Consider the following 15,899-nt stretch of genomic DNA (forward strand, 5'->3'; position numbering starts at 1 on the left):
AAGCGGTCAAGAAGCCAGAAGGCCGGCAACTTTGTTCCCTTCTTAAACTAGAGACTGATATTGTGCCTAATCAAGAAACTCATCAAATCAAATCAAGTAAAAGTGTGTAGGAGATGTAGTCTTCTCACAAGTCGTGAAGAAAAAGCATGGTGTTGAAATTAAGTTCCACAAAATCATCAATGTTATCATCAATTCATTATCATCGGATGAGGAATGGAGATGAGTTAGAGTCAAAGCTAATTTCAAAATCCTAACTTGCATCATGAACATTTATGCCCAAACCAGCGGACACCAGTACTTTTTGAAGCAGATTCAAGTTCAAGGTCTGATTAGAGAGACCCTAAAGCAAGCAAACCTTAGAGTGGCAGGAGAATTCAACATATACAAAAACAGCATCATTGATATCAAACCCACCAGAAGATATGTCCCAAATAAATTCCGAGAATTGTTTAAGAAAATAACTGACGATTAATAAATAACTCATGGATGTGTGGAGATGAATTATCCGACTTCAGATGAATTCGCTATCTACTCCAACTGGCACAACTCTGATATGAGGCTAGACTAAATTTCACTTCCAAGAAAAATGAGAACTATATATACTCATCTTCATCCGGAATAAGATCATGAATTCTGTGGGATTAGAAACCCACCACTATTATTTCTGACAGTCTACAGTCAGAAAATACACCTTACAAATGGCATCTGAAGACAACCCTGCTACACCACCCAAACATCATGATTCACTTGAAAGCACTCACATCTATCTTCATTATTACTAAGGATGACAGTGACAGAAATGGTCTGGTGGCCTTACTAGGCCACTTTGGGAGGATAAATCACTAGCATAACTGTGAGGAGAAAAAAGAAGCGCACTATGCCTCCAACCCCCTTCTAATCGCACCAGAAAATGCCAGAAATAATTCATATAGGATAACTCACAACTTACAAACAATAATGTAATGCACCTTAAGATGAACTTCGATAAAGGAAGCACTTATGCTGAAGGCTATGCTCTTTGGCATGAAGGTCAAATACCACACAGGTGGCGATAGAGAAGCAAAGCTACTAACCACCTGTCTCAAATAAAAACAGAAAGATAAAAAAATACTTCAATTAGAAATGTCCAGGGACTGTAAAGTGTAAAAGGGTTCCTAAATGTCTAAAAAAACTATACAAAATTAAGACATCATCATAACAAAAAAACGTTTGAATTAACTCAACAACCTAACAATCTCTCCAAAACTAAATCCCAGAAAACTAAATTGCCAGCGACATCAATGCACTGAGGAAGAAAAAGGCAGTTTGCCCAGATGGACAGCCATCAGAATGTTATCAAATTCTTTAAGATGTCCTGGCTGCACTAATGTTACATCGATTCAACCATTTCATCTCTGCGAAAACACGCAGCAACTCAATGACTGAAGCCACTGTTGTTCTGGTTCGCAAACAAAATAAGAATCCCTAGGAAATGAAAAATGACCTTCCAAACTTGTTGGTACACTCTGATTGTAAAACTGTATCAAACATTCTGGCCTCTGAATACTTCTGATACTTCTCCACTCAGAGCAGACATTTTTGCCAAGAGCAGACACCTGGTCTCTAACACGAGGCTTCATTCCTACATCTGAATCTAATAAGAATACAACATGAAGTAGAACAGACCAGCACGCAGAGAAAGCCTTGGAGAGGACCTTTTCTCTTTCAGGGTCTAGAATGGCATGACCTAAATCCAGAAATTCCTTAGTTTTCTCAAACTGCTCTACGCAAACCCTGAAACAATAGTCCAGGTTAGTGGCAAGCTTAGATCGTCATCAAGATGCATGGAAAGACTGCACATTATCATCTCGTCTCTATATCCTGTCTCTGGAACCTCTTGTCCCGAAAATATCAGGACAGCCTCTACATTCAAGACCCTGTGAATGATGCCCTGACTTTAATGAGTGACCTATTAAACTCAGTGGCACATCTAATAAAACCATCACTCATATTCCTCTGTTTGTCGTGTAAAGCAACGCAAAGAACATACAAAACCTATGCTTAAAATATCAATGCCCAGACTGCAAGTTCAAATCATCCAGCGCATACATGCCATACCTAGGAATACCTTTTCCAGATATATTGACACCCCTCAAAGGTCAATCTTTTAGGTAAATCCCTCTTAAAATGTTAGCATGAGGCTCACTCAACACTATTAACGTGATAGTCACTTCAATTACTGCCTATATACTCTCCACACTCCCCTAGGTTTTGCCACATGCCTTTTTCTGTGCGCTCAATACATCCTAAATGCTTTCCTACGTAAAGAAAAGAATCACTAAATTCCAATCAAGCACTACAACTCTGACTTCATCTCCTATAAAAACCTACCAATGTAAACCAGTGGAGGACGAACCCAAAAACGTTGACACTCCCCGGTAGGTAACCCTCGGAGTGTCTCTTGACTGCCTGATGGCATGAATGTGTTTGCCTTCACTAACTGCTGAAACACAAACCTCAATGTAATTATACTGTCATCAAATAGGAAATAAACAGTATGCAAGTACATTAAAACATTTGGAATGCCTTTTTTAGATTGGCTTACTTCATCTGTTTCACGCAATCAGCTTCCAAAGAGCTTTCTGGAACAGATGGATGACTAACAGAATTCTCACTTTCAGTCAATTCTATGAGAGTGACATGCCAATCTCAATCCAAACTTTTTAGGCTGGCTACAATGTAGATAACACTGAAGAAAGAATGCTAAGGTCCATAGCTCAAAAGATCATTGAAGCATCTAATTCTACTAGTTTCACACCCCCAGCCTATCCACTGTAGCACATAGGAAATACCCTGCTTTCACATCCACACCAATAGTCTTCCATTCTCTTCAAACCAATCCAAGGTTGCCATGCTAATCCAAATAGCTCATCTAACCTCAGGAGATGAAACACAATTTTCAATATCACAGAAAAAATTGGGGCACAACCCCTTTGTTGCCCCAACTCTGTTCTATCACACAATTGCTATTTTTTGTTCTCCATTGTTTACTTTGGTCACTTAAAAAATGTGTCTTAATGAACAGCAACCGGTGCTGGTGCGGTAAAGAGCCCATCTTAAACACAAGGGGAGGTAGAAGCGTCATAGTGGATCCAATCAGCTTCTACTCTAATCATCTGTAATGAAAAGAGAGAGCAAATTAATTGTTAATGACCTGATTCCAAAGAAAAACTCTTTGGTTTATTTTGACTCTCACCCACTTGGTTTTAACTCAGTGACATGCTTTATTATAGAGTACTCACCACAGATATCAGTGTTGGACTGGTCCTTTGATGTAGAGCACATAATGGAACTCCTAGCATCAACATTCTGTTTTAAATCTTGTTAGGGGTCCCTGATAATAAAGGGGCATTACTTGTGTTGTGGGCACACAAGACAATTTCAATTAAGTAAGATCCTCAATGCTTGGTGACGTAAAAAATACTACACAACAAACTCCCCCGAATAAACGGGGTAGAACATGCCCAGATACGACAGCGGTATCTGTGGTGAGGACTCAATGATGAAGCATGCTACTGAATTAAAACCCAGTGGGTAGGAGTCCTTAAAACAAACCAGAAGGTTGTCCTTTAGAAGAAGGTCATAGCGATTGAGTTGCCCTAGCTAAATGTGGCCACTCTCTTTCGATTATACCTGAAAAGAGTCCAACATCACCATCAAACAATTTTTTTTCTTCTGTCAAAATCTTCCCACATTTTTGGAAAGAGGTTTTAAGTTCAACAGTTCATATGGTTGCTCCCAAATCCACCCAATTCACCCTTTCTCTGACAGAACTTCTCCTCAAATCTCTAGATAATTTTTCTCCAATTATCCTCACTGAATCTGAAACCTCGTCATTAGATCTATTATCAAGAATTGACACATAGAAAATTACCACTATTGAATAATTGCAGCCATCAATTGTACCACCACTGGTGGTACTTCTTCTGCCAAATGTATACAATTGAAGGCAAGCTGTCTTACTCCAGCCATTCACTCATCATACTAAGAAGAGTATGGTCCTCTCTTGTCAGCTTTTTGAACCTTACCTATTCAACTAAAAATGATATAGCCACTAACAGGAATGGTGTCAACAGTGAACCAAGGAAAAGGCCTAGATGATATTTTCACCTCCAGAAAATGTAATCCTTTTTTGCTTAGTGTTAGCTTTATGTCTTATTGTCGTTCTTGTGTCATATGTTCCATGCTCTATGATGCCAACACATTTCGCCATTTCCCCATCCTGTCTTTATATCACAATTATCTCTGTTTATGGACATTTGTTCCCACCCTCAGTTGATCCCTGGCCTCTACCTTGATCTCAAAGACCACCACATATTGACTCAGACCCCTTCCTCACCCGATCCATGGCATGCTTTGATTTCCCCTTTTGTGTTGACATATATCGAACTTTCCTTTTATATTTTTTCTATCTGTACTCTTTTTTTTGCAACAGAAATTAAAAATAGGCTCCAACTGTTCCACCATGACCCCGACCCCCCCCCCCCCCACCAATTATTTTTCAAACCTTCAGCACCGTTTCAAAGAAAGCAAACTTTTGAGCACACTTTAAGAAGGTGGCGGAGGGGACACTCTGCACACTCTGAACCCTCTTTTGTCAACACAACACTTCAGCACATCTGGTTTAGTAGTTGTCAAAGCATAAATGAAGTGAGTGCATCTTGAGGAGGAAAAAAAACTGAAAATCTGTTATGAACTTTTCGTTTGGAATAACAAGAACTGCCAGGAGATAAATGTTTAAGGGCTGTGGAGCAGGGCGAAGTGACGCCAGAGAAGGCATTATTTAGAAACGTGTTGTTTTGGCACCCCGGGATGATCAGGTACCCCGCGTCCTCAACTCATTATTTCGTTAGTAACAAAGAGACATGGCGGAGGCGAGAAAGACCTCTTATTTTCAGCACTGTGTGATAACAACCACCCTTGTTCTCAGCAGCTTTGGGGCGGCGAGTGGGTCAGGAACAAAGCAGACCACATTATCAAGTGAAAACACAAAAACAGGATCGAGACAGTGGAGCAGCAAGCGCATCTTCCAAAGATATTTCTAGAATCTGGCTCATTAGGTGCAAACAGCGTCTCCCTTTATAGGCCCCGCCGACGTGAGGCAACTTGTTCTCTCAATTTCCCAAATGAAAACATAATAGCCTGCGAGGAGGCAGAGCCATGTACACGACAGCAGGTGCGAGCGAACCTTAAAGATTTTTATGTGCAGAGAAGAAACCATAATTCCAAAGCAGCATTTCCAATCACATACCCAAAGAGTGTCAGCAGGAGAGCGGTGGCTGCCAGGTTTTCTCTAAAAGTGAACGCTGTCAGTTGGAAAGCTGCAATAACGCAGACACACAGGCCGACGGGAACCAGATAAAACAGCTAGGAAAGAGAAGAAAACAGCAACATTTAAAGATAAACATTTTTCTTGTTTCACACAAAAGTATAATCGAAAGTTCTGAATAGACTGCTTCAACTTTCATGGCATTCTGCTCGACGCTAGGGGGCGGCATAGTGCACAGTTGTATTAGTCAGACCCCCCAGGATATAGCGGCATGGATTGGCAAATTTAGCGGCACAAATATGGAAATTTAGCAGCACAAATGTGGAAATTTATGGAAAATATGGAAATTTAGCTGCATTTTCGCTGCACTTTATTTTACTCACAATCATTCATTTTCAGCCTTGCGCCAATACACATACACTTGCACCATGGCGAAAGTGAGTATGTGAGATGTCAAGCATATGTTTTGTATGGAAGGATACCCTTTCAGTATAAATTATGCTTTGAGGTAGTTTAATATTTTTTCTATGTTGTGTGTGTGTGTTATACAGTGCAGCAAACATTAAAAGTTGGAATAGTGTGGATACTCTTAAAAGTTGATTTACTGTTGAGCTAAGCTCAAGGAGCCATAATTTGTTGGTACAAATCCCAGTCTATAAATATTAAGAGATACTGATTTGTGTCAATACCAGTGAATAGTTGCATGGGGACATCCGAGTATCACCAATGGGACACCCACTTGAAGGGTGGGCCATGGCGGGACCAAAATAAACGGCCCGCACTCTGCTCCTTTCAAGCTAACCAGTCTGGCAGTGCCAGGATGCCAGGGCGCCATCGTGCCCACCAGGCCAGTCCCACACTGCCTGTGATGCAAATAAGAAACTCTTGCCAGGAACCTACTGTCTGCGCACATTACCTGACACCTTGCCAGTCTCCTGCTCTCTCTCTCTGTTTATCAAACACTCTTCAGTACTAGGTGAATATTTTTTCAGTGTGGTGTAAAAAACAACCACTGTTCAGATCACACTGTACCACCGTTTAGACACTACATTGACCCAGACCACGACCCACGGCACTTAAACCATTGTGCGACCGGCCACAGGCGTCACTCTATATCTCTATATCAGAAACAGGACTGTGCCAAATAATGGCTCCTGCATTGCGCATCGGAAAGACGAGGGCTGGACTGTAGCTCGGTTCACATCAGCCATCGCACTGTGCCAGATCATTTCTTGCTTCACCGGTGCCTGCTTCGCCTCTGCAGCGGCTGCTGGGATACAGCAGAGAGTGCATTCAAAGCAGCAGAAGCGTTAAAGTCTGCGCTGTTTGTTACTCGCGCAGTTTCGCGTGTCTGAAATTTAAGAGAGTATTATCCAACTCCTTGTGCGGAGTCTCGCAATCTTTCTTCAAGCAGGTGCACGGACACCCCCGGGGTATCCTAGTAAATAGCAACTTGTTGTCCAAGTTACCATTGATGGTATTTAGTTTAGTTTTCTTCATGTTTTGTGCTGTTTGTTTTTCCCTGCATTCCTTCAATTTTGCAGGCACTTTTGTAAAAATTGCGGCATTTTTACAAAAGTGCCGATTTCCGGCAAACTGCGAAATTGCGAAATCCTGGAGGGTCTGATTAGTGGTTTATCTGTTTCGGCGTATCATACCCAGAGCAGCAGAAAAGGTCATATTAAGCAAATGTGGGTGGTGGTCACTCTGTTATAGTAGCTACTTCCCGGTTATAAATAAGAAATCAAGAATAAACACGCACATGCGCAGTTCAAAAAGGAACAGACTTCAGATAAAGGAATGACTAGCTGCAGGAGATGCACGTAGGTGAAATGAAATTAAGCATGAGCAAAACGAAAAAATTCATGGACGTCAATAACAGTGCTCAATCTGTAAAACAATAAGGGCCATATGTATGAAGGCAGTTTTGCGATAGCAAACGCCGAAATTCGCAGAATTTCGGCATTTGCGATCGCAAAATAGGTAAGTGGTATGTATGTAAGCAAAACAGCCTCGCAAAATAAGAAATCGCAAATTTGTGATGCCCTATTTTGCGATTGCATTTAGGGAATCACAAATTGCGATTCCTTAAATGCAATGTATGAGGCCCAGAAAAATTGCAATTTGGCTATAAGGGATCGCAAATTACCACCAACTTCAAGTTGGCGGTAATTTGCGATTTCTTTTAAAAATGCACTTTTTTGCATTTTTCAAAGTGCCAGGTGGCACACATACATGCCCTCAGGGGATGTATGTGTGCAACATGGGCACTCATGCACATTTCAGGGGTGCAACAGGGTGTCCTTTTGACACCCTGGCACCCTTGAAATTGCATTCTTAATTTGCGATTCTCTAATTGAGAATCACAAATTGAGAATGTCTTCCCATTCATTCCTAAGGGCCTCTAGGCCAAAAGGAATGAATGGGGAGGTATTCCTTAATTGCATATTGCAATTTGTGATACGCAATTAAGGAATATGTAGGATTCGCAAAATTATTTGCAAATCCTACACACATAGCATTTTGCGATTCTCAAATAGCGATTCTCTAAAAAACGCTATTTGAAAATCGCAAAATGTACCTTTCATACATATTGCCCTTAGTGCCCCTACCAGGGCCCTCGTCAGGAGGCCACTGCAGCTTGCACCCCCTGTTGCCCATCCCAGAGCTGTCAGTGAACGCACCAATGCACTACTAAAGATCACACTCTTAAAAGTGTTACAATTCCAGGCCCCCAAAATTCTAAAGGTGGCATGGGTGGTAGGTATTAGTAATTTTTATTGTATATTTAATTAAAAACAACAGCTGTTGTGCTGATCTCTAAAGCCACTGACCGCGCCACTGTGTGGCAGACGGTCATAAGTGCCGGTGTTGGCAATTAAGTGTCTGCGCAGAGCACCGGAAAGCACTGGCTCAAATTAAGCACTGGGTATCAATCCCCCTTTTTTTGTGATATTCTAGACATTACCTTGGCTAGCTCTGAACTTAGGACTCATGGAAACAGGAAAAAAAACAAATACGGATCCAGGGACCTGACACAATAAGGGCAGTTCATAAACTGGCATATGCAAATTGCATACTGACTGGTTTCTGAACTGCTCTTCATTTTGAGAAGCAACTGATTTCTCCTCGTTACGCCTCACCTCAGGAGGCATAAGGATTTGGAGCTTCTTTAGGTTCACATGCTCTTGTAACTCTGGGGCAGCGTTAAAATCTTTGGGCGTTGCGTGGAAAAACCCACAGCAACGCCTATGTAGCACCTCCCGACCGTGGAGTAAGGTAACACAGCAATTTTGCCGCTGCCATGCCTTACTCCATAGCTATGAGGCCATTCAATGCCACGCATATCAGCTTTGCATGGCCTCAAAGATATGACTTTGTTATTTGGGCTGCCTGAGTATCACAAAAGGTGACGCCCAGACGGTGCAAGGGACTCGTAAATATGCCCCTGAATGTTCGAGCAAAGGTTTAGTGAAGTCTGCTGTTTTCAGTTTTTCACATAAGCCATTCCACTGTAAATACACTACTGACGACAGCTGTTTCTGGTCAGTTATTTTCTAGAGCTGCAATAACTAGACTGAGGCTTAGGAACAACATTGGGCACACTATATGGGAATCTGTTATTAGCATTTTCTTACAGTTATATTCTGGGAGATTTGATGTTGCTACCAAATACAGAAAATGTCAAACCTCCATACAGAGGTAGGGCATTTTAGGAATCGGATAAACATTGTCACAAAGGTAAGTTACACTTGTGAGTAATTTATAGGTGTACCTTTAATCCTACATCTTTCACTAACTTTACTGCTTTTGGGTACTCACAAATTGCAAGGGGAACGTTACTTAAATCCTCTCAACCCACTGCAAAAGTGAGTTGATCCCAAATTTGGAGAGTAAGGTTCTACTTAAAAATAAAAAGTTAAAAAGCAGCAAACCTAGCACTATACTTGGCCAACAACTGGACTGCAACATTCTCCTGTAGAAAAGAATAGAACATGATGGAGGTGGGAACTTAAATGTAAACCACATAGGGGATGTTAAATGACACTATCTAAAATAGTTAATGATATAATTAATTATAATTGAATGCCAAAAATATTAAATATTTTAATAACTTTTTTCCATTTTAATATCAATGTAACAATAACTTTTATTAAAATATAATGACATTACCTTTAATTAATACTAGACACAATTTTTAAAATGTATCCATGATAAAAAAAATCCCTTCAGTTAAGAAATTATTTTTTCATTTAAACTTGTGAAAAATAACTTTAATTAATTGTAATATATTTATAATTCAAAAAAGTTTAAAAGTTTATTTCAAAATGTACTAATTAGTGCAATAGTATTTTTGTTCTGTAGGCCTACAGTTAATATATGTTAGAACTGGGGGCCTCTAGTTGGCAGAGGTAGGTACCACTGTCCAAATAGGGACCCTTGTTCCTACTCAGGGTAAGGAGGAAACACCCTTTAGATAACCTCTGCTCACCCCCTTGGTAGCTTGGCACAAGCAGTCAGGCGTATCCAGAAGCAATGTGTAAATTATTTGTACCAACACTCACAGTAACACAGTGAAAACACCACAAACTGGCTCCACAACAGTTTAGAAAAATAAAGGTATTTAATCTAAACTACACTAGACCAAACGACCAAAAATCCAACATACACAGTTCAAGAATATGGTTGCAAAAGAGTTCTTAAGGTTGCGATAAAATAATCCACAGTTGCGTGAAAAGTTTACAGTTGCGCCATGTTTAGCCAACAGTACCTTTTAAAAGGGACAAAGTTCCAAGGCAAAAGCTGGTGCAGTAGAAAACAAGTGATGTGCCTCCTGAGACCCTGGGGAGGTGATGCAACAACAGGGCATGTTGCGATGAATCCTGTCTGTATGGGGAGGGAGGCGGACTTGTATGGATTCCGGTGGTAGGTTCTGAAGGAAGATTTCTCTTGCAAAGGCACGATGCGATGATCTTTGGAGTTGCGTCGATCTCCGGGGTGACAATGCGCGGACCAGCGGTGATCTCTCTCTCGCAGCTCCTCGATGCGATGGCTTCTGCGATGACTTTCGCAGGGATGTGATGCGGTCCTCAAGCAAGCAGTGCGGCGATCTCACCCAGTGATGACAGACTGTGCGACGACACTCGCAGTGATGGTAATCTTCCTGCACCGGTCTGGTGCATCCCACAAACGAAGGCTCTGGCAGCGGCAACAGGCGCTGCAATGATCTCGACCTTCGTAGCGGCGGGAATTTCCTCGCACTGTCGGGGAAGCGCTCCGCAATTGAGCGATGCGACAAAACTTGCATAAAGTCTTTAAAAGCTTGATTTCCAGCTTCCCAACACAGGTACAACTTCTATAGGAACACACATGGGCCACACACTCCAGGAAGGACAGAACTCTCTCAGTAGAGTTCAGGGGAGCTGGGGGCGAAGTCCTTTTGTTTCTGGGACTTCAGAACAGGGAGCCAGCTTTCTCTCAGGCCCTTGGAGATTCCTTCAAGCAAGGGGACACAAAGCAAAGTCCTTCCCCTCTCCTTGGCAGCAAAGCAACAGCGGGTCAGTCCAGCAGAGCAACAGCAGGAAAGTCTTCCTTCTTCAGTTTCAGCTTTCTCCTTTGCAGAGGTTCCTTCTTGATTCCAGGATGATCTAATTTTCTGTGGTCAGGAGTCCTGTCCTTATACCCCTAAAGGTATTTGTTCCCTTTGTGCAGGAGGGCTCTGAGCCCGGTCTGAATTAGCTCTTGGTGTTCCTTGAGCACTTTGTTTTCCTGGCTTCTCCTTTCCTTTCAGAGTGAGGGGCAGGGTCGTCAGCCGCCCTTCAGGAGGTGGAGCCAGCATTGTGGAAGGCAGGCACAGCCCTATTCAGGCCCAGGTGCTATCTCCTCCCATCACTCAAGTTGCAAATGCAGTCATGCAGAGACTCAGCCAGCCTCCTGGGTAATCCCAGCCCCTGTCACTCTCAAACCAGACAGTCAATTCACAAACAGGCCCAGGCACACAGAAAGGTCAGACAAGAGAACAGCAACTTTCTAAAAACCACCTTTCCTAAAAGATGTGTTATTAAATTCTGAGTTCAGGGATACCAGACTTTTCTGTCCTATCTTGCTCCTATGGGAATATATGTTTGTAGCCACTGTAGCCACTGTAGCCAGCATCCCCCATGATAGTCTATGGAGCCAGATAGCCTTGTGGCACCTCCCACGCAGATGTTCAGCCAGAGCTACCATCCGTAAGCTCCACTGGCTGCCCGTGGATCGCCGAATTAAATTTAAGGCCTTAGTCACGATCTTTAAGATCGTGAAACAAGGAAATCCCCCTCTACTTCGCAGCCTTGCCCAACCTTACGTTCCTGGCCGTGCCTTACGCTCTTCCAACCAACTCCTCCTGACAATCCCAAGGATTCGACTCTGCCGAATCGGAGGCCGCTCATTTAGGGTCCTAGCCGCCACACTGTGGAACGACCTTCCCCTCAGCATTCGTTCTATCGACTCCCTCCCTGCCTTCCGCAGAGCAATTAAGACTCACCTCTTCCCCGCTCCCTAGTCTTCCCCCTTTCCCTCTCTCCCTCTGGCCTCAGTTTGCACGTCTGCTCTTAGCGCCGGGACACCCCTTTGCCGGGGTAGCTGTTGCGCTTCACCAAACCCTGAAATAGAAATAGAAAAATAGAAAAAATAGAAAAAACGAAAATGGCTGTAATTCACTACTAGAGCATGTCACCTGCACAAGTACATGCTCTACCTTTCACATGGTCTCATATGCCGACGACACACAGCTAGCGGTTACTCTCAGCGGGGATGCGGAACAAGATGCCCCCAGGTTTCAGGATGGACTGAAGGCGGTGGCCAGCTGGTTGACGGGGAACTGTCTCCAGCTCAATGCCACTAAGACAGAGGTTATGATTGTCGGAAGGGGAGTGGAACTATGGGGTGACCAATGGTGGCCGCCAGAGTTGGGACCAACTCCGACTCCGGTGTCGGAGCTGAAAAATCTGGGAGTCTGGCTGGATGCTGGTCTTACCTTCGTAGGACACACCAAAAAAACAGCGGCCTGTTGTTTTGGCCTGCTGAGAGGCTTACGACCTGTCCTCAAATACTTTGATGCCCCAACCAGGCAGCTGGTAATCCAGGCCACTGTCATCTCTCGCCTGGATTACGCTAGCTCTCTCCTGGTCGGGGCCAATCAGGCTGAGCTTACCCGCTTGCAACGGGTACAAAATGCTGTGGCCAGAGTGATTGTCGGCCTGCCCAGATTTTGCTCGGTGTCAAGTGTCCTTCGCTCCTTGCACTGGCTTCCAGTGAGGAAGCGTATCCTCTTCAAGGTCCTTTGTTTGACCTTTAAGATTTTGAGAGGTATAGGCCCTGAAATTATGTCCAGCTTTCTTTCTCTCTATGTCCCTACGCGCACCCTCCGTTCCCAAGGCCAGGCCTATGCTGTGGTTCCTAGATACAGGCTTTTCCGTGTGGGGGGACGTTCCTTCAGCGTCAAAGCTGCAACAACTTGGAACTCTCTCCCAGTAGAAATTCGCCTGCTGGAGGACCTCACGGCTTTCCAGAAAGCCATAAAAACCTTTTTGTTTTAGTCAGCCCCCTCAAGTTTTCTGTTTAGTTCCTGTTATGTTATGTTCTACCTTGTCAATGCGCCAGGACGCTCCTTAGCTGGAGTAGCTGTGCGCACAGTAAATAACAATAACATAACATAACATAACATAACATAACATAACATAACATAACATACACGGCACCCTGCCCAAGGGGGTACCTTGGACCTTCCATAGCGGTGACCAGTGTGCACAGAAAGGGAAGGGTTAGACTTGGTCAATGGGGACACTGACCAGGAGGACATGGCAGTTCACAGACTGCACACAGGCACTGCGGTGGCAGGCCCTAGACACCATTTTAGGGCTACTCACATGGGAGCCACAATTAGTGCTGCAGGCCCACTAGTAGACATCACCATCATGTATATCTAATCACAATAACAATTTACACAGGGAGCACTTACACTCTGACACTGATCAGCAGTGGCAGAGTGTCCAAAGCATCTAAACCAGCAAAAGCTAAATCCAGCACAGCATCAAAAATACAGGAGGTAGAGGCAAAACGATAGGGGGAAACCATGCCAAGGATGCCAGGTCTAACATGTGTCCCCTCCAGCTGAAAGTGGGGAGAACTGCCCACACTCTTGGGAGTTCTCTTCACTAAGGTGGAAAAACCTGGACAGACCATCAGCATTGGCGTGTTCTGTGCCAGGGCGGTGTTCCACCGTGAAGTCCATTCCCTGTAGGGAGATGGACCACCTCAACAGTTTTGGGTTCTCATCCCTCATCTGCATTAACCATCTGAGGGGCCTGTGGTCTGTCTTAACACGGAAGTGAGTCCCAAACAGGTAGGGCCTCAGCTTCTTCAGAGCCCAGACCACAGCAAAAGCTTCCCTTTCAATTGCACTCCACCTCTGTTCCCTTGGGAGTAGCCTCCTTCTAATGAAAGCTACAGGCTGATCCCAGCCCTCCTCAGTGATCTGTGAGAGTACTGCTCCCACGCCATGCTCTGAAGCGTCTGTCTGCACTATGAACTCACTGGAGAAGTCAGGTGCCTTGAGCACCGGTGCTGTGCACATGGCCATCTTCAGGGCATCAAAAGCAGTCTGGCAGGCTTCAGTCCAATTCACTTTTCTGGGCTGCTTCTTGGAAGTCAGCTCTGTCAAGGGGGCAACGATGGTGCCATATCCATTGAAAAACCGTCTGTAATACCCGGTGAGACCTAAAAAGGCTCTCACCTCTGTCTGGGTCTTGGGGGGCTCCCAAGCCAGAATGGTATCAATCTTTGCCTGTACGGGCGCCACCTGGCCTCTCCCTACCTGGTGTCCCAAGTACACCACAGATCCCTGCCCTATATGGCACTTGCTTGCCTTGCTAGTGAGGCCTGCCCTTTGCAGAGCCTTCAACACTTCACAGAGGTGTTGCAAATGTTCCTCCCACGTGGAGCTGAACACAGCAATGTTGTCCAGGTATGTGGAGCTGAATTCCTCCAGCCCGATCAGTACCTGGTTAATCAGTTTCTGGGAGTCATCCCAAAAGGCATGACTCCGAACTGGAAGTGCCCCTCTGACGTTGAGAATGCAGACCTCTCTTTGACCCCATCAGTTAAGGCAATCAGCCAGTACCCAGAAGTTAAATCAAACGTACTGAGGTACCTGGCAGCTCCCAACCGATCCACGAGCTCATCAGCCCTGGGGATGAGGTGTGCGTCAGTCTTGGTGTCCGCATTGAGCCCACGGTAGTCCACACAAAACCTGAGTTCTGGAGTGGCACCGGGCACAGCAGCTTTTGGGACTAAGACCACAGGGCTAGCCCAGTGGCTGCTGGAGGGCTCAATTACCCCTAGCACCAACATCTTGGAAACCTCTTCCTTGATGCTGGCCCTGACCTTGTCAGCTACCCTGTAAAATTTCTGTTTCACAGGTAGACTATCTCCAGTGTCCACATCATGGACGCACCAATTGGTGACACCTGGGGTCAGGGAGGACAGGGAAGAAAACTGACCCAACACCTGGCGACAGTCCCTCTGCTGTTCTGAGGGTCAGGGGGGGCGAGAGGACCAAACCATCCACTGACCCGTCTTGCTCCTTAGCTGCCAGGAGGTCAGGGAGAGGATCACTATCCTCTTCCCCTCCAGCATCTGTAGCCATGAGCATTGTCACTTCAGACCTTTCAAAGTGTGGTTTGAGGCGGTTCACATGCAAGACTCTCAGGGGTTGCCTGGGAGTCTTCAAGTTAACCAGGTAGGTTACTTCACTCTTGCGCTCCACCACCTCATATGGCCCAGTCCACTTGTCTTGGAGCGCACAAGGCTCCACTGGCGCCATCACCCACACTTTCTGCCCAGGTTGAAATTCGACCAGAGTGGTATTCTGGTCGTACCATCTTCTCATTTCTTCCTGGCTAGCTTCCAGGTTCTCCTGAGCGAGATTCCTGAAGCATTGTGTCTGGTTGCGGATGGCCAGCACATAGCTGAACACATCGTGGGGGGTTTTCCCACGGGATTTCTCCCACCCCTCCTTTACCAGTGCAAGAGGTCCTCTAACAGTGTGGCCATACAGGAGTTCAAAGGGACTGAAACCTAAGGACTTCTGAGGCACCTCCCTGTAGGCAAACAACAGGCATGGTAACAAGACGTCCCACTTCCGTCTCATGGGCTCCGCTAGGCCCCTAATCATACCTTTCATGATGCGGTTGAACTTTTCCACCAACCCATTTCCTTGAGGGTGATTAGGAGTGGTGAACTTATAAGTTACCCCACACTCCTCCCACAGAGACTTCATGTACCTAGAGATGAAGTTGGTTCCCCGGTCGGAGACCACCTCTCTGAGGAACCCCACACGGGAAAAGATCCCCATCAATGCACGGCCTACCACGGGTGCTGGGATTGTCCTGAGAGGGACTGCTTCCGGGTACCGGGTGGCATGGTCCACCAAGACCAGGATGAACCTGTTGCCTAAGGCTGTCTTGGGGTCCAGGGGCCCCACAATGTCGATGCCCACCCACTTGAAAGGGGTGCTCACCACAGGAAAGGGTTGGAGGGGTGCCTTACA

General features: G+C 44.9%; 1 protein-coding gene across 1 annotated transcript in view; it reads right to left on the reverse strand.

Annotated features, from left to right (window-relative positions):
* ABCA13 (ATP binding cassette subfamily A member 13) overlaps nucleotides 1-15,899 on the reverse strand; it is a 2,590,787-nt gene that overhangs the window by 597,266 nt on the left and 1,977,622 nt on the right. Inside the window, exon 40 of the mRNA XM_086964984.1 lies at nucleotides 5,291-5,406. Within this exon, the coding sequence (XP_086821110.1) occupies nucleotides 5,291-5,406 (116 nt within the window). The remainder of the gene's footprint in view (nucleotides 1-5,290; nucleotides 5,407-15,899) is intronic.

This window comes from Lissotriton vulgaris, chromosome 4_1 (assembly GCF_964263255.1).
Source record: "Lissotriton vulgaris chromosome 4_1, aLisVul1.2, whole genome shotgun sequence".
In the NCBI taxonomy this organism is placed as follows: Eukaryota; Metazoa; Chordata; class Amphibia; order Caudata; family Salamandridae; genus Lissotriton; species Lissotriton vulgaris.